Genomic DNA, 18,353 nt, shown 5'->3' with positions numbered 1-18,353 from the left:
AGCCGATCTCCGGTGTATTCATAGCATTTTTAGGCCGCACAAGCGGAAATAAGCGATTTTCTTATTTTTCGTGAGTGTTAGCTGATTAATATTTTGCTAATATGTTTTCCGGACAATTTTTTTCCGAAACCTTTAAGGGATCCTCCGTAAGAACCCGAAGGATCAGTAAGTGTAGCATTGGCATAATCCTCTGCATATTCATAACATTTAGGGACTGCAGTAGCAGAATTAAGCGATTTTCTCACTTTTTATATGTGTTAGCCATGAGTATTTTGGTTATTTGGCTTTAGGTCAATTTTTTTCCCGAACCTTTATGGGACCTTCTGTAAGCACCCGGGAGATTAGTACATGTAGACTTGGCATAATCCACGGCTTATACATAGAACTTAGAGGCCGCACTAGCCGAATTTGGCGATTTTATCATTTTTCATCTGTGTTAGCCAATGATATTTTGGTGATAATGAATTTCGGCCAATTTTTTTTTGAAACCTTTATGTGACCCTCTGTAAGTATCTAGGGTTACAGTACGTGTAGTCTGGGCACGATCCACGTCGTAATCATAGAATTTATGGGTTGCACTAGCAAAATTATGTGATTTTCTTATTTTTCATGTGTGTTAGCCAAAGAATATTTTGGTGATATGAATTTCGGTTAATTTTTCTCCAAAACCTTTTTGGTACCCTCCGTTCATACCCAGGAGAGACGTATGTGTAGCATCGGCACAATCCACGACGTATTCATTTAGAGACCGCACAAGAGAAATTAGGTAATTTTCTTAATTTTTTATGTATGTTAGCCCATTAATAATTTGGTGAAATTGCTTTCGATCAATCTTCTTTCGAAACTTTTACGTGACCTTTCGTAAGTACCCGGAGGAGCAGTACGTGTAGCCTCGGTATAATTCACGTATATTCATACCCAAAAGAGAATTACGTGTAGCCTCGGTATGATTCATGATGTAATCATAGCATTTAGAGGCTGTACAAATGGAATTTAGCGATTTTCTTATTTTTTCGTATGTATTAACCCATGAATATTTGAGTGATATGACTTTAGGTAAAAAAATCTAAAACCTTTATGGACCCTTTGTAAGTAGCCGGGGGAGAAGTATGTGTAACATCGACACAATCTACGGCGTATTTATAACGTTTAGGGCCTGCACAAGCTAAATGAGGTGATTTTTCCATTTTATATGTGTGTTAACCTATGAATATTTTGATGATAGGCCTTTTGGTCAATTTTTTTGTGAAACTTTTATGGGATCCTCCGTTAATATATGAGGGAGCGATATGTGTAGACTCGGCACGATTCATTATATATTCATAGAATTTAGGAGCTGCACAAGCGGAATTAGGCGATTTTCTTATTTTTCGTGTGTTAGCCCATTAATATTTTAATTATATGATTTCTGACCAATTTTTTTCTGCAATTTTTATGGGACCCTTCGTAAGTATCCGGGGAAGCAGTACGTATAGCCTCAGCACGATCCACAGCATATCCATAGCATATAGGGACCGCAAAAGCAGAATTAGATGGTTTTCTCATTTTTCACGTGTGTTAGCAATGAATATTTTGGTGATATGGCTTTAAGTCAAATTTTTTTTGAAACCTTTACGGACTTCTATAAGTACCCGAGGAGCAGTACGTATAGCTTTGGCACGATCCACGACATATTCATTGAATTTAGGGGTTGCACTAGCAAAATTAGATGATTTTCTCAATTTTCATTTGTAACGCCTACGAATATTTTGGTGATGGATTTCGATCAACTCTTTTCAAAACTTTTATGGTACCCTCTGTAAGTACTTAGGGTTGCTCGTGTAGCCTCGGCACGATCCACAACGTATTCGTAGAATTTATGGGCCGCACTAGTGGAATTAAGCGATTTTCTCATTTTCCGTATGTGTTAGCCTTTTAATATTTTGGTGATATGGATTTCGGTTAATTTTTTGCCGAAACCTTTATAGGATCTTTTGAACTACCTAGGGAGAAATACATGTAGCCTCGATATGATCTACGACGTATTCATAGAATTTAAGGATCGCACAAGCAAAATTAGATGATTTTTTTTATTTTGTGTAACAGCCCATGAATATTTTGGTGATATAGATTTTGATCAAATTTTTTTCGAAACCTTTATGGGACTCTTCGTACATACCTGAGGGAGAAGTACATGTAGTCTCAACACGATCCACAGCGTATTCATAGAAATAAAGGGTCGCACAAGAGGAATTAGACGATTTTCTCATTTTTAGTGTATGTTAGCTCATGAATATTTTGGTGATACAGTTTTCGGTCATTTTAAAAAAAATATTTATGTGACCCTCCGTAAGTACCCTATGGATTAATACGTGTAGGCTCGACACGATCCACAGCCTATTCATAAAGTTTAGGGGCCGCACAAATGGAATTAAGTGATTTTCTCATTTTTCATGTGTTAGCCCATAAATATTTTGATGACATGACTTTCGATCAAATTTTTTAAAAAACTTTTATGGGACCCTCCGTAAGTACCCGAGGGAACCATACATGTACCTTGGCACGATCCACAGGCCGCACAAGCGAAATTAGACATTTTTTTTATTTTCTGCATGCTAACCCATGACTATTTTGGTGATATGACTTTTGATCAATTTTTTTATGAGACCCTTTATAAGTATCCGAGAGAAAAGTACATGTACCCTCGACATAGTCAATGCATTTAAGTGCCGCACAAGTCGAATTAGACAATTTTCTCATTTTTCATGTTTTTAGCCTTGAATATTTTGGTGATGACTTTCGATCATTTTTTTTCGAAACCCTTATGAGACTCTCAATAATAAGTACTCAGGGGAGCAGTATTTATAAGCAAGGCTTGGCACAATCCACGACATATCAAAGCATTTTAGGACCGCACAAGCAAAATTGAACGATTTTCTTGTGTTAGCCCTCATATCATAGTGTACTCAATTTTTTTTTAAATAGTGGTCACTAGTTGAATTCCAAGACAACAAAATGGGGATTTTAATTAATGCTGTTTTGGTTTTATAAATTGACAAATAATTAGGGACAACAATTTTTAATAATTTGAACAACTAATAAGGGATAGGGGAGCAATTATTAAGGCCAAAAAGTGGCTATTTGAACAAAAAATGGTCAAAGCAACCGTTTTTCCATGAAAATATAGACGGGGCGGATATTTCATTCATTTTGGCTGACCTGTTATGAACCCGCCCATATGCCAGCACTAAGAACAAACATTCATATGACAAAAAAATTGCATTAAAAACACTGCTTGCTTAGCTATAGAAGGAAATAACAAAGATGATATACCAAAAAAGAAAAGAAAATGAGAAGCACACACGAATTACTACAAGCAATATTGTATATAAATCATAACATAGCATACATTAGAACATTGTATCTCTAAGTTGAAGGATATCATCAATTGCCAATTTCACATATTAGTGATATGGTGATGATATAATCTCATCTATTCCATCCTGCCATCATCCTCTGATATCCCATCACCTCTGTGCCTGCAAAATTCAGCACAAGTTGGGATACCGCTCAGTTTTCTGGACGGTAATTTAAAGGATGACAAACGACAGAGACATCAACTAAAGGAAAAACAACTCTATGCATGTTTTTCACGAACTTCAGCAGCTATCATCAGTTCTTGGTCATTGCTTATCACGATGATAGTTGAACGTCCCATGGCTCATGTAACAAACTTCTACTTGATCTAATAAAATAGGAGCACTTTTCAAGCATGGTAATGTCTTTACTTGGGGGGGAGCACTAAAAAACAAGAACTTTTTGGCACTATAATCCACGAAAACTGACTTGTAACAAGCCAACAGATAATTACATTATAACCAAATGTGTTAAAGTCTATTGAGAGTTTAAACACTGACCGCCATGAAGTGGTAAGGTTCCAAGCTTTTCTGTCCAATTGAAGGTTATCTAAGGCAGATGAGGCAAGCATTACATCCTGCGAAAGCTCTTCATTTTCATATCTCCAGTTGTATTCATCTTTCCTATATCCGGATATAGATGAACCTGCCCTTCTGTCTAGAAACTCAACAATATCAGAAATTCATACTACGGGAATTAACTGCCAGAAGGTGGGGGAGGGTCAGCTAGATTACTTACCAGATGACTGGGCAGCAGGACCTGGCCTGTGGGGTAAAATGGTTCCAAGTCAATTTTAAATCCAAACTAAAGAGTAAAAGAAATGATAATATTTTATATGTTAACCTTCCCAATGGAGGTAACCCCCCGGCAACTGAAGATGAAGAAGGCTTCCTAACATTCTTAGCTTCAGTGTTGGACAGATATCCAGCACCCCTTGCTTGAGAAAAGTTCTGCCAAAAAAAATAAAAGAAATCAGAAACAATACTTGCTATAATTTCTACTGGACACACTTCCATACCGACCAATATTGGAAGCTGTTATTTGCAAATACTATAATAAAATCATTTACACGTATTAACAGCTCCCACCATCTGGAATTGCAGCATAACAGCCAGAACATTGGAGATCCCAAAAGCAGAACAACAATCAGTTACTACCAACAAAAGTTTTTATATCAATTCTAACATATTGATACACTTCTTTACACATGTCAATCAATAACCAGTAACTTTTATATGTCAATTAATAAATGAATAGATTGTTTAGCATTTTAATCACTAAAATGCACCTGGTACAAGCTAGCTCCTGGTATTGCTTACAAATAGTGATACTTAATTTAACAACTTGTGCTGAAAAAGATTATGCTCAGGGATGATCCACAGTCCTATATCGTAGAGCATCTAACTAGTGAGTTTCCAAATTATCTCATATCCCAATTAGATCTCGACATTTCTCAATGTGTGACCGGCTAGTTAGTTTTAAATCCACGGTCGCTGCATGCAGGAACTTAAAACTACAAAATATAGATCTCTGTTCTCTTCTATGATCTGTTTCATGATCAGATCTTTCCTAGAGCATTCTGCATTTGCATGTTATTTGGCTGGGAAAATGCTTTTCTGATCTCAGGACTGCATTTTACAATAGCTCTGCACTTGCCGAACAGTTAATCAATCTATACAAAACAAACTACAGCTTATAAAAACACTTCTAGGACGCAGTGCAATAGTGCCACGATTGCATTGGGATTCCAAAACTCCTAATCTTAACAACTATAGCTGTTTTTACCCATTTTACATTTTTTATAAGGGAAATTTTTCTGTTAACAATGGGAAAATCTCTGGTATATTAGTACACCAAAAAGTAGAGACCCTACAACGTAATATGATTCTACCTATTTTATACATGTTATTTTCTCTGTCTCTCACTTTTTTAGGTAAATAACTTTAACTCTCCAATATATATGTTTCTATATTATGGTTCCTAATATTTATTCTCCTCACTTCCATTTAGAGAAAAGGCCCAAAATAGTCCATTATCTTTGAATTAAGATTCAAAGTCATCCTTGAGTTTTCACATACAGCACTAATAATCACTCATGTTTGAGTTAAGATTCAAAGTCATCCTTGAGTTTTCACATAAAGCACTGATAGTCCCTCATGTTTGCAATATTGGTGCACTTTTGGTCCTCCCCCAAACTTTGGCCTATTTTTTAAAATTAATTTTGTCCACAATTTTATGTATGGAATGTTCAATCATCATTTTATATATATTTGGTAGTAATAATAACTCCACGTGAGAGAAGGTGAGAAGAAGAACACCTTACCCTGTTCAAAAGGAATATTATTGTAGCTTAACTAAGAAAACCTTGACATATGACGTTGCAAGAACAGAAACTTTTGTACTATTGCACATGAAATCGATGTGATGAACCTCTCGAATTATAGCTGCAATAATATTTCTACTAAACAAAACAAGGTATTTTTCTTCTCACATTCACTCACATCAAATTATTATTTCTATTAAATATATAAAAAGACAACTGAACATTTCATAAATGAAATTGTGGACAAAATCAATGTTAAAAAATAGGCAAAACTTTGGAGAGGACCAAAAGTGTACCAATATTGCAAACATGAGGGACTATTAGTGCTCCATTTGAAAACTCAAGGATGATTTTGAGTCTTAACCCAAAGATAAGAGACTATTTTGGGTTTTTTCTCCTTCCATTTATCTTATTTCCGTAGTTACTAGCATAAACATTTGTCAGACAATACTTATCTAAAACAAAATATTTTTAAAAAACAAATTTATCAGAGTATATAATACATCTAAAATGGAAGGTTATATCAAACCTCATATTTCAAGAACCCTTCAAGAACATCCAAAAGCAAGGGAGCACTGTCACCGTTCCTGTTAAGATCATAACCATTCTTGCTGCTAAATTCTTTTAGCTCAGATTTCCATGAATCCTTTGGCTGCAGAATCACACAATGGGTTCTTTGTAATTAGAACTAGACACTGACAAAACTTTGTGAAGAGCATTATAAATTCACACCGGAGAGCACAGTACATGATTACCAAGTTACACTCTGGCGAATACACCTTAAGTGTATGGTTTAATTGAGCCCAATCCAAATATTCACATATAAGTGCAGTTAGTAGCCTTCCTGCACACAGAACAAATCAAACGGTTAAAATGGATAAGCAAAGTGATCTACTATAGGAGGATGTATTAAATTTTAACACTTCTTAGAACTTAAACACAATTATGTTGATGCATTGATCATAAGTTGTGCGGACTGCAATAAGAGGCACATTATCATCCCAGGGTTCAATTAAGACACGTCTAAGTACCTTACTGAAAATTCTTAAGTAACTAGAGAAGCATTTACTTTAAGGGGTATAGCCCTCCAGATTTAGTATTTTTTTTGTAACTGATGTTTGCTTTTAGTATCTTCAGCTAAGACATGCTTTATGATGTTTGTCAAGACCATATAATGAGAACCCATTCGCCCAACCAATGTGAAATACTCTACACCCCCACCGCATGCGCAGCTAGATATTTGGAGCATCGACAATATAATGAGGGCCAAATCGTGAGTAAACCAGTAATAGTGATGAGTTTGGCTTAAAATGTGAAGGAAAAAGAGATTTTGGGAATATATTGCTTGATTGTTCCCCACAAGCATGATTTAGATAGTGTTTAAAAGCAATCAAAAAAAGGAAAAAACACTTAAAGATGGAATGATCGCATTTCACTAGTTATCTTGCACAAAACGCTAAAAGTTGAAATATTGAACTATTTAGATCTTAGTAATTTTTTTTTTTGTTTTATGATTGTTTATTTAGAGCTTAGTAGTTTAGAAGAAAAGATATATTTTCAAGTACTAAACGTGTTATTATCATGCTCCTAGACAACTGCACTTCAATTTGTTCAACCGAGATAAATTAAAGAGTTTTACCCTTTTGACATGGAAGCAAAAATGTTTTAAAGGTAAAATATAAGACAACAAAATTTATGCAGAGTTCAAGTACATACTTAACTTTGCTGATTGATGACACACTATGATTTTCTCCAAGACTTATTTAATATAAAGTATCTTGGAAACATCTAATTTGATATTGGAGATTGTAATTTGTTCTGGATATCTTATTTCATCAAAAATTCAAACTAAATGGATCTGAAACAAGAAAGTAATATCATATTTGTTGGGAAAGAAAAAGATGTAGCCATATGGAAATTACATTTGGGTTTATCAGGAGGGAAGTTCACCGAATCAGATCCTAAATAAGATATTTAGATTGAACTCCTAGGTTCTAAGTACTGACAGAGGTTCTGCGACCAAATGTCAATCCATACAATAGATTGAGACTTTTAATAGACAGTCTGCTGCAGTATATGAAAACAACTCGGCTTTCTGACATATATTACCAAAGTCGATAAAACTGCTCTAGACAAGATAAGTATGTCTCCTTCCATGATCCATCTTTAACAAAAAAAATTGCAATGATCTATAAGCAGAAGACAAAGAAAAAAGTTTAAAATGACCTGAAGGTGAATTATGGAGTTGTTTTGCCTGATCATTGCAGCTACCCAATAGCGCAGGGGGCAAGCCTTCATCCTTCTCAATTACTCTATCCTCATCTTCAATTGCCTCAAAAACGCTTGCTCTAAGTTCGGCCTACAAATCGTAACACCGTAAAATATATAAAATTAGTAAAATGTCTTATAGAGTATACAATCTACAACAAGAAAAGAATGACCCAATTCAAAGGAAGAAAATGTGACATAACAACTAGAGGTCATCAGTTTTTAGTGTTTACTACAATTATGCAGCTAAAGGATGAAAACAACATGCTAGATTACATCAATTTACTACAGGATTAGGCTTTTTGTACAGATGGGATCCTTTCTTTTTCTTTTTCTATAGGGGGATCCCTGATCATGTAACCTTCTATTTCTTTCACTCCAAGTAATCCACAAGAGACATAACATGGTGTTGTTCCCCATGTTGTATTTATTTTGTTGCACATCTTCTGTAATCTCCATTCTAAGTGATTTTACTGTAAATGATTAGCTTATTCCCCTTATAAGCCTTGTCATTCCCCTGTATAAGGCCAGCTTTTTGGCCATGTTTATGAATGAAATACATTTACTTTCACAAAAAAATACCTTGTCGCCCCCCTATTCCCGTTCTAAGTATTGGTAGATTTTATATAACTCCTCAACCTCAATCCATTGCTAGTCCTGTATGGTCTTTCTTAAATTAATGTCCCACAAGACCCCCCACCCCATCCTTATGATCTCTTCTTAAGTAACGGTCATTATAGCATCTTATGGATATGACCTCCTTTGAGGTTATTGTGTCACACCACATATCACATTACGGCAACCTCCTATTCAATTATAAACATTGCGGCAGATAAAGATTATATATTAAAACCAAACTATCACGTAAAATAACCAATAAATAAATAAAAAATAAATCAAATTACAGCTTCATAAAAAAATTACAAACTAATAGAATTAGGCTACAACAATCAAAGTGATGCAGATCCATCTCTAATTCCCCCCCCCACACACACACACACACACCACCCCAGATGAATTTCATATTCAGTTATAAACATTAAGGCAGCTAAAAAAAATGACCTATATGTTAAAACCAAACCATCACATATAATAACCATACAACTATCAAATTATAGCTTCATTTCAAGGATTCCATACTATTGTTGAAATAATATAGCGAGTTGTACCCTTGGGCATGGCCTAGTAGTTAACGAAGTACTTGAGAATCAAGAAGTCTCAAGTTCAAATTCCGGTAACAAAATAATACTTCCTCCGTTACAATTTATTTGTCTTACTTTTCTTTTTGGTTTGTCCTGAAAAGAGTGCATCCGTCTGTATTTAGTAAGTTTTCAAATTCTAACATTCTACCTAACACGTTTAAGATCACATGATTAAAAGTACTACAAACTTCTTTAAGTTAAAAACACAAAATTCAAAAGTATCTCTCTTATTTCTGCCCAATCAAACTAAAACACTTAAATTAGGACGGAGGGAGGGAGTAGGTGACTTATTTCCATGCATTTGGGAGAGCTACTCGGTACTTGAAATTAGTCTAGCTGCTCATAAGCTGGCTCGGACACCACAGTAACAAAAAAATTTTAAAAATATAAAGCATATATACGTAATTAACAGATCGGATCCTAAGATCAATTTACCTCAAATAATGTATAAATTATAAGAAAATAAATTAAAAAATGAAAATGCAGAGGAAAAAAGGGTTAATTACTCGGATCTTAGCAAGGACGCCTTTCTTCTCTAGGGTTCGTGTAACGAGGGTTTTGAGGTCCATCATTTCTCTAGTATAATCGTCCATTTCTTCTTCTTCTGCTACTTTGAAAGGCTCTGTACAGTTTGCTAGAACAAAAACAACAATGGCTATTTCTCTTCTAGGAGATGGTAAAAGAAGAGCGAGACAATTTTGTTTTTGCCCCTCTATTTGCCTTTGTTCGGAATGTAACCGTAAAAAATATATCTAAATAATTATAATTTTACGAGTTTTCTATTTGGATTATTATTGAAGCATTCCTCAAAATTAATGAGTCAGTTATCATGTGAATTTTTTTTTGAAATAGGGTTAAATATACGTCTATACTAATGGAAATGGTTTAAATATACATCTTTTTATATTTTTGGATTAAATTTATCCTTCATGTTATATTTTCATTTCAAGTATACACTTCTCATTATATTTTGATACAAATTCGCCCTTAATTTTTAATGAAAGAACACTTGAAAAGTTCAAAGTGAAATAACTCATTCTCAATTTTAAATATCTGATTTTTTTAAAAATAAATTAAATTTCCTGAACTTTTTTTTCTTAAAAATGACAATACAATACTAATACATGAAATTTCTAAATACTAATTTAAGTTTTTTTTCCTTACAAAATGATAAGATAGAAAATTCTGCAAAATTATTTTGCAGCATTTGTTGTCTTATCATTTTGTAAGAAAAAAGACTCAAAATAATATTTAGAAATTTCATGTATTAGTACTTAAAATTATGCAATGCATTCTGTATTGTCATTTCTAAGGGAAAAAACCCAAATTAGTACTTAAAAATTTATTTATTCCTAAAAAATCATATATTTAAAATTTGGAATGAATTATTTAATTTTGAACTTTTCAAGTGTTATTCCGTTAAAATTAAGGCGAATTTGTACGAAAGTATAATGATAGGGGGTAAATTTGAACCGAAAGTATAACATGATAGGTATATTTAGCCCAAAAGTATAACAAGGGTATATTTAAACTATTTTCAATAGTACAAGTGTATATTTGACCCTTTTCGGAAAAAGATTATAGGTAAATTACCTTGATTTTAGTGATTGTATTCAAATACTTGGTCTAGTTAGCTTTAAGGTGTGTTTTGATAAATATTTAGTAATAATTTAGGTAAAAAATATAAATATTTATACTTCAGATATGAACCTCGCAAAAATAATACACACTAATTTATGTGTGTTTTGACTATTATCTCTAATAATTTAGTTGGTTAAAGTGAATCCTTGATAAGGTGGTGGTTTAGATTTTATAAGGGTCGCTTGATTTGACAATAAATTATGATGAGATTAGTTATTTTTAAATTTATTTGACTATGTATTTAGCATATTAAAAATAACGTATATTGTATATTTATTAGTAAAAAAAAGAATTTGAGGGACTTCAGGAGTGTTTTTGTCATTTTTTGCTTTATTTGATAGTATTATTGTATGAAAAGATAATTTATCTCAATATTAATTATTAATTCTGATCGAACTTATCTCAAATTAATGAAGAATAAAACAGTACAAATTTTTTATCCCAAAATTGTCTATGTTTGTCCAACATAAATAATCCCTAATAAATATACTATGAAGGTAAACATAACTATCACATCTCTTGAATTTCGAGTCTAAATATGAAATAAATTATGTTATGAAATTTTTTTTATTTCTTTAATATATCTTATATGAACCGAATTTAAATTAATTGAAGCTTTCATACAAATATCGAATATGAGTGTGAAACCAAAACGATTTATTAATGGAATAGTACGAAGGTAAAGCTTATCTGATATATTTAGAATAAATTAATAATTACATGTTATTTGTTTGTACACATATCACTTAATTACAATTAATATGTATTGTTATCTTATAGAATTACTTGACAATAATCATAACACTAAATTCTCGTATGTGATTTAAAGAAGGATATAGCCAAAAAAATATATATTACAAGGACATCTAATATAAGAACTATGAATATATTAAAATTTTAAAAAGGTTTTCGGAATTGGAAGTTAAATATATATTTTTTGGACTCCAAGTTTTGATACTTATATAGTTTAAATATTTTTAATTATAGTATTTTAGATAATTCTTTAATATCTAAATTTCACATTATAAAATCAGTGTCCTAATTACAATGGAAAATTATGTGGTATCAGGTCACTTGCATTTCTAGATTAAGATTTATAGTTTTTGATCCATTTTTTTTGGTTTTATAATGTAAAATAATTTAATTTTGCAAAAAAAAAAAAAACTCAACGTTTTATTCATACCATGTGAAAGTATTATATTAAAAAAAAATAGTTACTTCATATTGTTAACAGTAAATATTTGTAGAATTATATGTATTTAAAAACTTGTAAGGACATGTAATCACAAATTCACAAGTATTTATTAACCATAGAAAGATGATATACGATTTATTAATGTGGTGCCTCAGAATATATCAATACCTTATTAATGAACTATGATTTTGCTTATTTGGTGTAGGTATTCTCGTCGACGTGGATCTTATGGAGTGTGTGATAGAGGTAAAGAGGATCGGTGATAGGATGATGTTTATTAAGTTAGTTATAGGCAGGCTTTTTGTGAATGTTGTTAGTGTGTATGCACCTTGTGTGGGTCTGGATGAAGAAGTCAAAATTCTCTTTTGGGAGGATTTGAATGAAGTAGTGAGAGGTATACCTAGTACCAAAAAGTTTTTCATTGGTGGAGATTTCAATGGTCATATCGGTACAACTTCTGATGGTTTTGATGATGTTCGTGGAGGCTTTTGGGGAAAGAAATGGCGGTGGGGTTTCTCTCTTGGAGTTTGCCAAAGCTTTTGAGTTGGTTATTGCTAATTCGTGTTTTTTGAAGAAGGATAACCAATTGGTCACCTTTAGTAGCACGGTAGCTAGGACTCATATTGATTGCTTACTCTTCCGGAAGGGTGATAGAGGCCTTTGTAAGGATTGCAAGGTTATTCCGACTGAAAATATTACCACCCAACATAAGCTTTTGGTGATGGACTTTGAGATTAAGAGGGATAGGAGAAAGAAGACCCTATATGATCGATCGAGGATTAGATGGGAGGGCCTAACTCCCGTCTTTTCTCGGGAGATGGGGGAGAAGTTGAATGGTTTAGGGGCCTGGAGTAGTAGCGGGGATGTGAACAACATGTGGACATGACAGTCGGTTGCATTAGAAAAGCAGCTACCGAGGTTCTTGGGGTATCGAGAGGAATCTTTGGTGGTCGTCAAGGAGATTGGTGGTGGAATAGAGAAGTACAAGGCAAAGTGAAAGCCAAGAAGGTTGACTATACAGGGTGGTTGGAGTGCGTGGGTGAGGAGGAGAAGAATTGACTTAAAGATATCTATAAGAAGGCAAAGACAGAAGCGAAGTCGGCAGTCACTAGTGCCAAGACGAAAGCTTTTGAACGCTTGTATATCGAGTTAGGGAAAAAAGGTGGGGATAAGAGATTGTATATGCTCGCCAAAGCGAGAGAGAGAAAAGCACACAATTTGGACCTAGTAAAGTGTATCAAGGACGAGGAGGTGCAGTGTTAGTGGATGAGACCTCTATCAAGAAAAGGTGGCAAACGTACTTCTACAGACTCCTAAATGAAAAAGGAGACAGAGACATTGTACTAGGTGATTTGGCGTACTCTCATAGTATTCGAGACTTTGGGTACTGCAGGTGTTTTAAGGTTGAGGAGGTTAGACGTGCTGTTAGCAGGATGAGGAAGGGGAAAGCGACAGGGCCGGATGAGATTCCGGTGGACTTTTGAAAGAGCACTGACAAGGCAGGTTTGGAGTGGTTGACTAAGTTGTTTAATGTTATTTTAAAGACTGCTAAGATGCCTTATGAATGGAGGTGGAGTACTATGGTTCCATTGTACAAGAACAATGGTGATATCCAAAACTGCAATAATTACTACGGTATCAAACTACTAAGCCACACTATGAAGATTTGGGAGAGAGTGGTGGAGATGAGAGCGATGAGAGGAGTGTCAATCTTAGAGAATTAGTTCGGATTCATGCTGGGGCGATCGACTACTGAGGCAATCCATATTATGCGAAGACTAGTGGAGAAATTTAGAGAAAGAAAAAGGGATCTCCATATGGTGTTCATTGACCTTGAAAAGACTTATGACAAAGTTCCGAGAGATGTTATCTGGAGGTGTCTGGAGGCTAAATGTGTTCCGATGGTGTATATTAGGGAGATAAAGGACATGTATGCTGGAGCCAAAACTTTGGTTAGGACAGTGGGAGGTGACTCAGATCATTTTCCTGTTGAGGTGGGACTACATCAGGGATCTGTGCCAAGCCCTTTTCTTTCTGCCTTGGTGATGGATGAGCTGACACAGTCCATTCAGGAGGAGGTTGCATGATGTATACTATTTGCAGACGATATAGTTTTGATTGATGAGACTCGGAACGGAGTTAATGATAGGTTGGAGGTTTGGAGACAAACGCTGGTGTCCAAAGGGTTCAGATTGAGAAGCACCAAAACAGAATACTTGGAGTACAAATTTAGTGTTGCGATGGATGAAGAGCACAGGGGAGTGAGGCTTGCCACCCAACCTATCCCTAAGACAAAAAACTTTAAATATCTTGGATCCATCATCTAGAATAGTAGGGACATCGATGATGATGTCACACACCGCCTTGGGACAACATGGTTGAAATGGAGGCTAGTCTCTAGAGTCCTGTGTGATAAGAAAGTACCACCTAAACTTAAAGGTAAATTCTACAAAATGGTGGTTAGACCAGCGTTGTTATATGGAATGGAGTTCTGGACAATAAAGAATTATCATGTTCAGAAGATGCATGTTACGGAGATGAGGATGCTAAGATGGATGTGTGAACACACTAGGAGTGATAAGATCAGGAATGAGGTTATTCGAGAGAAGGTGGGAGTGGCATCTGTGGTCGACAAGATGAGAGAATCAAGATTGAGATGGTTTAGGCATGTGCAAAGAAGGGGTGTCGACGCCCCAGTTAGGAGGTGCGATCGGTTGGATTTGGGGGCTATACGGAGGAGTAGAGATAGACCGAAAAAGTATTGGAGAGAGGTGATTAGATGAGATATGATGCTACTCCATATCACCGAGGACATAACCTTAGATAGAAAAAAGTGAAGATCGCGGATTAGTGTAAAAGGCTAGTAGGAATAGAATGGTGTCTTGCTGTGTGTCGGTTTAGGTGATTGTAGGTCTAGGCATGCCTTTATAGTTGTGTTGCTATTGCCTTTAATTATCGCAGTTATTTGCTATATTATTGTTCTTGTCTTAAAAAAATTTGCATTGCATTTTATTATTTATTTATTTATTATTATATATTATTTTTTCTCTCGCACTTGAAACTGTGACTTTTGAGCCGAAAGTCTTTCGGAAACAGCCTCTCTACCTCCATGAGGTAGTGGTAAGGTCTGCGTAGATCCTACCCTCCTCATACCCCACTTGTGGAATTTCACTGGGTATCTTGTTGTTGTTGTTGGTGGTGGTGGTGTAATTGTATAAAAGTTGGAAAATTTAGATAGTTTTCACAAAATTGTGGAACTTTTATATTTATGAGAAAAAAAATACACTTCAAGAAATTTAAATTGCATATCGAAACAAAATTTCAACTTCAAATCATAAATCATCGTAATAAGCAATGATAACACAAATCATGTAGGAACAGAATACAATGTGTCAATTTTATATGATACACATTATAACAATAATAAAACATGTAAAAACTATCTTATTAGACATACATCCGTAACATATATATTAATCCTACATATATTTTTAAATAAAAACGTATCTTACCACTAATTAAAATTTTTTTACCATATACTAAAGAAGATATACCTAAATACATGTATTTTTGCTACCAGATACACTAAAATAGAAAGAAAGGCGAGCGATATATTCATGTATCCTAGATACATAGGAAAGTGACAAGCAAGATGGGAGGGAGGCAAGCGAGATTTATCTATATATCTCAGATACATGCAACTTGGATATAGTTATCTAAAATAAATTACATCTAATTTTGACCCCACGTATCCCGAGATACATGTATCTAAACGTATCTGGACACACCTAAATCTGGTAAGATTCATAATATTGCAAACTATATCTAATTAATTAGCTCCTAAACTAGTGAGATTTCTGTAAGTTTCCCATAGAACATACCAGTGGAATTCCGCAAGTAGAGTCTGAGGAGGATGTTGTGTACGCAAACCTTAACCCTACCTAGTAAAGATAGAAATGTTGTTTCTGATAGACTCTTGGCTCTCGGCTCAAGTAAAGCATTTCAAAGCAGGTCATGATACACATTAATGAAAACTGAAATACCCTATACCGATAATGTGCATCAAGAATAGTTTGTAAATTGCCTCTACACCCCCTGTACAGTGCTTCAGAATTACTCTCAGTTACAGAAGGAAATTTACTCCTCCCGCACAAACAAATGTTGTAAAGATATGATACATTCAACTCCAAAAGCTAGCTCACATGGTCCACATAAGCAAACCATCACTCCATTCCCAACCAATGTGGGACTCTAACCTACTCTAACAATGAGATGCAACGGAGTTCGTACAACATGCTTGAAAGCTAACTAAAACTTAGGCATCAGAGCTCTGGAGAAGTCGTCAAAATTATATTCACAACACAAATATATGCTGAGATGAAAACTTCAATCGAGATGGCATAGATTATCATCGGAAGGTGTTGAAACAGAGTTTAGTGCATGAATGGCAAGTCAAACAAGAACCAACAAAGTAACCTCGCAAGGTAGAAACAGAAGGCGGAACTATACTCAAAAAAGAAAAATATTTGGAAAAGGAAGTGCCATCATTTTCAAGTTGAGAATTGACGGTTGCTATGGAGGAAAATATCAACATCAAAGATATACGCTGAGACATATAGTAAAGGCTGGATGAACCGATGGTCATCAACATTCTCTTGGTTTTCTGCATATTAGCTAAACCAACAAGCAGCATAGTGCAGAGGTAAGATCTCTTCACCAGCATTTCAAACTAGGCCCTTTGCTTATGCTGATTTCTCATATTAGCATCAGAATGCTCAAAAGTAATATGTAATACTAATAACTTGTGATTAGTCCCTCGTCTTCACATTTTGACGGAATAATCTTGCCCTATTTTGAATGTGAACCATCAGTAGAACTGAGCATCTTATAGAGCAAAAAGTCCCATTATGCAGCGGGGAAGTAAATCTTTCGCATCATCAAGAATGGTATATTATCCCTGCACACCTAGTACTTTGTTATGTCTAAGCCTACAAAAAGGCATGCTTATCTCAATTTTTCATCTGCAATAATAAACCTAACGCCTATCTGTGCAACCATTTACAAGAATCCAAATCTCCAAAGCCTTCAACAGAGACTTTTTCTCAACAATGATCAGGTATGTTCTGACATAGAATAAACTAAAAGTTTCTTCACTTACTGAAAACCATCCAGCTTATAACATTTGCTTAACCATCTAGAGAATCCAGATCCTTGGAACCTCCAAGGGTCGTAGCTTTTCCAAAGCAGAAGTATAGGCATGCTTTGACGTAGAACAAAACACAATCTTGATCACCCATTCAAAACCAGATGGCTTAAGCGCCAGATCAATGACATTGCTCCCTTGTACACCTAATAATATCTCTCAGAAGCCTTTAACTAATTCCAGTAAACAACATCAAAGTTCTAAAATAATTTGTTCGTCGACCATTAGCAACTAGTCCATCCTTTCCTCAAACAAAAGGCACTAAACTTGTTTTTAAAGAGAAATCATCCAGCAGATTACAGCCATGCAAAACAAAAGTAAGTTTTGAAATGCTGGAAGGGGAAAAGAGGAGATAAAGGACTGAGTGACAAAGCCAGAGGATTCAGCCCTTTCAAGTTCCAAACTGGAAGATGTGTCTCATAAGAGGTAGGATTGCTGCTGCTGCTTCTTTTTTAAAAATATTTTACTCTTCTATTTATTACATGAGAAGAGGAGAGTTTGGTGCAACGACAAGAGTTGCGGCCTGATTGACCAAGAGGTCACGGTTCAAGCATGGAAACAACCTTTTGCAGAAATGCAAACTAAGGTTGCTTAAAATAGATGCTATGTGGTCTGGCATTACCCAATAACAACATACTCAGAGAAATCTCATAAAGTGGGTTCTAGGGAGAGAAGAGTGTATGCAGACCTTACCTCTACCTCCACATGGAGGTAGAGAGGCTATTTCCGAAAGACACTCGGCTCAAGTGAAGTAAATCAAAATAGTAATGAAAAGGAAAAATGAAAACATGACAACTAGTAATAGAAATGCAGTGCAGAGCATACATGCAAGGAACAATAATATCAGCAAAATAGTGTGATCATCTAAACATAATATCAATCGATGGTAACAAATAACAAAAGCAAGAAACAGCATGAATAAGGCTAATGTTAAGACATACACAGTGCTCCAAACTACCACCAACCCCAAACTCCACAAATATCGAGAGCTTAGTGCATCCAGCTGCACTTTTCATGTTAAACAAATATAGTGAGCTGGAGCAGGAAGACAAACTATTTTCTTGGTTCAGTGATAATGGAAAGTGCAGAATAGTACATTTCTGTGAAACACGAATCCCTTAACAG

General features: G+C 34.8%; 1 protein-coding gene across 1 annotated transcript; it reads right to left on the bottom strand.

Annotated features, from left to right (window-relative positions):
- Positions 1–3,178: 3,178 nt before the first annotated feature.
- On the bottom strand, positions 3,179–9,936 carry LOC129871586 (protein TONNEAU 1a-like). The gene is made up of 8 exons (XM_055946541.1): positions 9,696–9,936; positions 7,946–8,078; positions 6,475–6,563; positions 6,249–6,371; positions 4,240–4,346; positions 4,135–4,160; positions 3,897–4,053; positions 3,179–3,518 (listed from the first exon to the last, which is right to left on the bottom strand). Exons 1-8 carry the CDS (start codon positions 9,780–9,782, stop codon positions 3,473–3,475), a joined length of 768 nt encoding a protein of 255 aa, XP_055802516.1. The 5' UTR covers positions 9,783–9,936; the 3' UTR covers positions 3,179–3,472.
- Between the last annotated feature and the right edge of the window lie 8,417 nt (positions 9,937–18,353).

The sequence above is a fragment of the Solanum dulcamara genome, chromosome 10, assembly GCF_947179165.1.
Source record: "Solanum dulcamara chromosome 10, daSolDulc1.2, whole genome shotgun sequence".
NCBI classification, from domain to species: Eukaryota; Viridiplantae; Streptophyta; class Magnoliopsida; order Solanales; family Solanaceae; genus Solanum; species Solanum dulcamara.
Note: the sequence above shows the minus strand (reverse complement) of the source record. Positions and strands in the feature narration are given on the sequence as shown.